General features: G+C 39.9%; 1 protein-coding gene across 1 annotated transcript in view; it reads right to left on the bottom strand.

The window, feature by feature from the left end:
* Positions 1–7,002, bottom strand: part of Cse1l (chromosome segregation 1 like) — a 37,092-nt gene that overhangs the window by 25,189 nt on the left and 4,901 nt on the right. The window contains exons 2-6 of the mRNA XM_031372806.1: positions 6,737–6,831; positions 3,150–3,292; positions 1,111–1,212; positions 891–1,036; positions 519–609 (exon numbers count right to left, since the gene is read on the bottom strand). Coding sequence (XP_031228666.1) covers positions 519–609; positions 891–1,036; positions 1,111–1,212; positions 3,150–3,292; positions 6,737–6,821 — 567 coding nt within the window. The 5' untranslated portion in view covers positions 6,822–6,831. The remainder of the gene's footprint in view (positions 1–518; positions 610–890; positions 1,037–1,110; positions 1,213–3,149; positions 3,293–6,736; positions 6,832–7,002) is intronic.

Genomic DNA, 7,002 nt, shown 5'->3' with positions numbered 1-7,002 from the left:
AACCAAACCAAACCAAAAAAAAGACCACCTGCCATCTCAAGAAGTAAGACATCAGCCCCGCTCCCATTTTACTAACTGCATTTATGTGATCTTGTTAATTAAAAAGGGGGGTGTGGTTAAAAAATTTTAACTTTATATAACTTTTATAAGCACCAAGAACATCTTAAAGAAAGTAGCCTGTACACTTTAAAAGTATGTAATTGATAAAAACCTACATGTGGACAAAAATGTCAATTTCTCCTTAGAGATACTCATTCACTTACTTGGGTGAAGTGATAGGACACTTGAGTCTTGTTTTAAAATATTCCTGTAAACTAAGAAAGCAGACTAATAAACTATCAGTAACGTAAGATGTACCACTAGGAAACTCACTCCTGAGTGTGTCCATTTCTGCACAGGGTTGTGATTCTTTCAAAGAAATGCTATACTATCAAACAAGTTTAAAAAATAAATCTCAAAACTTACACATGTATTTTAAGCAATGTACGATACGAGGTGATTTTCAAGACATACCATACCTTAAATAGATTAGTCAAAGGCAAAGCAAAGGCATCCAAGACAAGTTTAATTTCAGTCCATAGCTCATTGGACTTGAACTCATGCCGGTATCTAGGAAATGGAGAGGTGTTAAGTTCAGCTTTGTTTGTTGTTCAGGGACAGATGACTAGACACCTTCAACCAGAGGCTTCTGAAGGCAAAATACGAAGAACAGTCTCATCAGCTCACAGACACTAGGGTAGTGTGAGATGAATGTCCTTGCCAGAGAAGCAAACTCACTCAAGGTGAGTGGTGTAAAAATGTGCACTCAAGAGTAACAAGTTAAACAGCAGACATGTGCACTAGTGCAGAAGACAAAGAATACTAGAAGAATGAACTTAATCTACTAATACCTTTTAAACAGTGAGTGTGCTGTTCGAAGGACTCCATTGATGACGTGGAAATCTCCACTCTGAAAGCGATTCACCATTTCTGTCAACAAGTCAGGCCATTTCTGAGGGAAATCTTCTCTGCCAATAATACTGATAGCATCACTCAGCTAGGGAAGGAATGGTCAAATGAGCAGAAAGCCTCAAAAGGCAGCCCCTGCTCCCTGGCACTGCCCACAAGTACCTGCTTCTGAATCTGCTCAGGGCTGCTCAGCATCAGATGCACTATGTTGGCTTTAATAGCTACTCGATCAGCTTCGCAAATTTTGTTTGGTTCATCTTCAACCTAAGAGCAAAACACCAACAAGCAAGTGACACAGGATCCACTTTCACATCCACCTGGGCTTACAGATAGAATACAACTAATTTTATTATCTCAGGATACCAAGGAAAATGGAGATATGTAGCTATTCTTCAGTTTTCTCTTTCAGGAATAATTACAGATTTTTTTCTTTCTTTCTCTCTCTCTCTTTTTTAAAGTTTTATAAGCCTTGGCTGTCCTGTAGCTCCCTCTGTAGAGCATGCTGGCCTGGAATACACAGAGACCAGCCTGCCTCTGCCTCCTTAGTGCTGGGATTAAAGGAGTGTGCCACCACCACCCAGCCACATACATTTTTTTCAAAGAGAAAGCACAGAGATGGGCACCTGTAATCCGAGCACACATAAGATTAAGTGACAGCTTCTGCTACAAACTGAGTTTAAGGGCCATATTGTCTTTGTGATGGTTTGTGTATGCTTGGTCCAGGAAGTGGCACTATTAGGAGATGTGACCTTCTTGGAGTAGGTGTATCACTGTGAATTTGGACTTAAAACTCTCATTCTACCCTATCAGTATTTTCCTAGCAGCCTTCAGATGAAGATGTAGAACTCTCAGCTCTTCCTGAACAATGCCTGCCTGGACACTGCTATGCCCTCACCTTGATGATAATGGACTGAACTTCTGAACCTGTAAGCCAGTCCCAGTTAAATGTTGTCCTTGTAAGAGTTGCTTGCCGGGCAGTGGTGGCATATGCCTTTAATCCCAGCACTTGGGAGGCAGAGGCAGGAACATTTCTGAGTTTGAGCCCAGCCTGGGATCTACAGAGTGAATTCCATTGCAGCCAGGGCTATACAGAGAAACCCTGTCTCAAAAAAAAAAAAAAAAAAAAAAAAAGAGTTGCCTTGGTGTCTGCTCACAGCAGTACAACCCTAACTAAGACAGTCTCTAAGTAAATAAACGGATGAAGATGGCTCAGTAGTGTAAGTGCTCGCCAGGCAAGTGTGAGGACTTGAGCTCAAGTCAATCTCCAAAGTCCACATATAGAAGCCAGACTTGTAGCAGAAATGCCTGCAATCCTAGCACTCCAATGAGATGGGACAGAAAGAGAAGCCCTAGAAGCCAAGGCCAGCAGAACACGAAGAAGAAAAACAAACAGAACATGTCTCAAACAACAGGAAAGGCAAGGACCAAGGTCACATGTCCTCTGACCTGCAAATGTATCTGTGGCACTCCTATGTATATAAGCCCACATCACCCAAACACAGAGCTGAAGGCATGGAAATGAGTAGAATGCTTGCATAGCAGTCCCAAGGCCTGAATAAATTAGCATGGTGGTGCATGCCTATAATCCTAGCACTTAGGAAGAGGAGGCTGATGGGCTAGGAGTATCAGGCCATTCTCATATTTTGAGGCCTCTCTGGGCTACATGAGACTCTTGTTAAAAAAAAAACAAACCAAGGTTGTGGTGGCACAAAGTATTTGGCTTTTAAAACACACAAACATCTTTAATCACAGCACTCAGGAGGCAGAGGCAGGTGCATCTGTGAGTTCAAGACTGGCCTGGTCTATAGAGAGAACTTCAGACCAGCCAGGACTACAAAGACTTTGCTGTGAAATAAATGGATGAATGAACATCTTAATTACTTAAAGTTTACTTTTTTGGAATAGGATTTCACTGTGCTGCCCAGGATGTCCTTGACCTTAAATCCTTGTTTTAACTACACAACACATACCACCTTAACCTACTTTAATTATTTATTTTGACTGTCCTCACATCCCAGGTCTCACAACTCAGCTAACAATCTGAATTATGAAGTTTGAGGATGTTATGTAGAATTTAAATGAAATAACAGGCATTTTGGAAGAAGACCTTTTTCATCATTAATGTCTGAATCTATTAAAGGCATTTATATAAACCATAGAAACATACACAGTATTTCATTATACATTCCCAAAATACTTACAATTCTCCAATTCCTTTTAATATAGTTCTTGAAGGTTACTGAAGCACATACTTTAATGACATTATCCTGTGACTTTTCCAATAATGTTAAAAGCAACAGTGGGTAATTCTGATTTCCTTCTACAGATTCGAGAAATTTCTCAGCTGTAAAAGAATTTTCATATTAGAGTTATAATAATAAAAATGTTTTCATTTTATACCTATTAATGAACTATGCCTATATTTAAAGTATAAAAATACCAAAAAAGGGGAAAGATTAGATAACAACAATCATCAGAGCACATGGGAGGGTCCAGGACAACCCAGGCTATGCTCTGGACTTTTTGCCAATTGGAGTGACACAGTAACATTCTCTCTTCCAAACAAAGCGAACAAATCAGATACATAAACAGAAACCAACCAACCAATTAGAACATCTTTCCTACAAGGTAACACTGTTTTATCCATTAAATGGTACACACTTGGGGCTAGAGAGATGGCTCAGCGGGTAAGAGCACTGCCTGCTCTTCTGAAAGGTCCTGAGTTCAATTCTCAGCAACCACATGGTGGCTCAGAACCATCTGTAATAGGATCTGATGCACTCTTCTGGTGTGTGTCTGAAGATAGCTACAGTGTACTTGTATAAATAATGTTTTAAAAAATGGTTCACACATGTTAAATGAAATGATCTCATTCAATTCTCCCACATCTACCAATAGTCTACTCAGATGATTATTCATCCAAAGCTGCAGCTTCCCAGGAAATGGCTAAATGGTACTGTTGAGTTACATATCTGCCTCCCTCCACAAGGACTATCTGTAGTGCTAGTGAGTTCATGTATGTGAACATGCTATTACCCAGGAGCCAAACTGTCCCTAAAGTCTGACACTACTATTAGCTCATCTGAGACGACAAAACTAAGACAAAAAATTTTTATTCTGTCCTTTAAAGAGATTTATTAGAGCTCCAGGATCGATGGTGTACCCCTTTAATCCAAGTGCTTGGGAGGCAGAGGGAGGAGCTCTGCAAGTGTAAGGCCAAGTTGGTCTTCATAGAAAGTGCAAGCCAGCCTGGTCTATACTGAGATCCTGACTAAAAAAACAAACAAAACCAACCAAAACAGACGGAAAACCTAGGAGGAAACAAAGACTTATTTAGATTTGACATGTATTGAGAAGTCTGCCTACATGTGTGTGCGTGTGACTGTAGTAACCACACTGGCTCCCTGAAACCTGCTGCTCTCTATCTATCACGTCCTTTATGAAGAAATCACACTGCAGAATTGAAAAATGCTTTCAGGAAGACATACTATGTTTTTTGTTTGACATGTGATTTTTTTAAAAAATGTTTTTATTTACTTATTTTTAAACTGTCTGTCAGTCTGTCTGCCCAGCTATTTATATGTGATGGTATCCTCTTCTACCATGTTGGTTCCAGAGATCAAACTCAAGTCATCCAGCTTGGCAGCAAGCACCTTCACCCATGAAGCCATCTCAACTACCTCATTCACTCACGGAGCCTCAGTGGCTCTAGTTCAGTATGTAGCCAAGGATGATCTTGAATATCTGATCATCCTGTGTCCCCCTCCTAAAAGCTGGGATTACAGGCATGGGCTACCATGTCACAATTATTCAGTACTGAGGAATGGAATCTCCAGGTTCAAGCATAATAGACAAGCACTCTACCTTGCCCTGAAGCATTCTTTTCAAGAGTTTAAGTCAATGTTTTTGTGTTTGCAGTTTTACCTATACAATATTCCTACTGATGGTAAGACAGTTTAACACGTAAATGCACTTACTGTCACACATCTGCACAAGACTAGGAACCCAAGCTCTATGCCTGGGAACCAGGGACAGGTAGAGAAGAGCCAACTTTACAAAGCTGTTCCCTGCCATAAAGACACTATGACATCCTTGATCTGTCTGCCTCTTCTCCCTCCGTCCTTCTCTCTTCCCTTCACTCACACAACATAAATTAATTAACTTTCCCATGTTGACATGTTTCTGAATTAGCAAGGAACCTCAAAAGCCTTCCAATTCCAGGCTGGGGAGATGTTCACTCAGTACAACAGTAAGCAGGGTGATGGCCAGAGTTCCTCCTGGAATCCTAATGTTTGAAAAACATAGGATCTGTGGCACTCGCTCACTGAGGAGCAAGCCTATCCAATGGGTGAGTCAGGTTCGGTAAGAGATCCTGTCTCAAAAATAAGTGGAATAACAGAGGTAGAATCATGACAGAGGCAAACACACACACACACACACACACACACACACACACACACACACACACACACACGAGCACACACACAAATTATAGGGGATGATAAGAGGATGGTAGTCAATATGAGAGGGGTATGAATTCAAAGTGCATTACATACTGGCATGAAATAGCTTCAATAACACTGACTAATAATTAGAGGGAAAAAACCCACAGATCTTTCTATAGGATGAGGCAAGGGTTATAACTCAGTAGTATTTCTTGGCACTGGATTTCTTTCCAAGTGAATGTAGAATTAACAAGTGTGGGTGGGGACACAGACACAAACCATCCACATATTCACATTTCTATTTATTTTATACAGTATCTTCCTCCACTTACGACTCAGATCCTCTGAAGACAAGTCATCCCCATGAGCATAACATTACTATGTTCTGAAGGACACCCACTCTGGTTCACATTACTATGTTTTGAAGGACAAGCACTCTGGTTCACATGAATTCTTTTTTTTTAAAGAGTTATTTATTTATTTTCATGTATGTGAATACACTGTAGCTGTCTTCAGACACACCAGAAGAAGGCATTGGATCTCATTACAGATGGTTGTGAATCACCATGTGGTTGCTGGAAATTGAATTCAGGACCTCTGGAAAAGGGCGGTCAGTGCTCTTAACCACTGAGCCATCTCTCCAGCTCGCACATGGATTCTGTTATCAAGAATCACCACAGATCTCTCAAAACCTTTCCAACCCCCACATTTCTCAAGTTTTAAAGTTGTTACCATCGTTTAAAAATGAGGGTATTTCATATTGACATTTGTTTTTCAACAAAGTTGCAAACCTGACCATAGAGAATTAGCCAGTTAGCCTATAGGTAACGTATCCCAAGCCATTACTTGCTCTTGACAAGCCACCAGTCCGTCTGCCCAGGCTCCCTTCATTTACTTTTGTATCTGAGGTTAAAATTCTAAGTTCATACAAGTAACTCTAGGACTTAGACAATGTTAATTAAATCAAACTACCAAGGGAAAAAGATAATCCTATTCCTTGATTTCAATCATTTAATCACCTTTTGGGAATTATCCCTATCTCAATGACTTAACTTATGCTCCTAAAGCTGGCAGATTTAATGAGATTTTCAGAAAGTTCCTGAGACAAAACTTTCTAAACACACTAGTACTTTTTACCCTAAAAGATGGCAAATAAAAGCTACTTTACTCAATAACAAATATTATTCCATGTATTATAGCTATTGTAAGCAGCCAACCATGTCACAAAACCAGGCCAGAGAACATAAGAAAACTTTTTTTTTCTTTTGAATTTACTACCAGGCAGACTGCACAAAAGGTTTTGTCTCAAGAATCAACCAATCAAGGAACAAAAACAACTTTACCTGGACGTCTAATGGCAGGATCGGGATCCAGGGTTTTCTTTAAATACTCTGTTAGTGTCTGTAAATTTGCATCGCTGAGCTCCATGACTCTGAATCTAAAATTAAAAAGAGTCTAAATAAGCAATCCCTTGAAGAGAACATAACACAAATGAATCTTTTTGTTACTGTTGTTTTCTACTTTTCTTTAGAGGTGTCCTGCTTTAGAACTAGTTCTGGCTAGCCCAAAACTCATTAGACAGGATGTCCTGGAACTTAGGCCATATTCT

The sequence above is a fragment of the Mastomys coucha genome, unplaced genomic scaffold (genome assembly GCF_008632895.1).
Source record: "Mastomys coucha isolate ucsf_1 unplaced genomic scaffold, UCSF_Mcou_1 pScaffold15, whole genome shotgun sequence".
NCBI lineage: Eukaryota > Metazoa > Chordata > Mammalia > Rodentia > Muridae > Mastomys > Mastomys coucha.
Note: the sequence above shows the minus strand (reverse complement) of the source record. Positions and strands in the feature narration are given on the sequence as shown.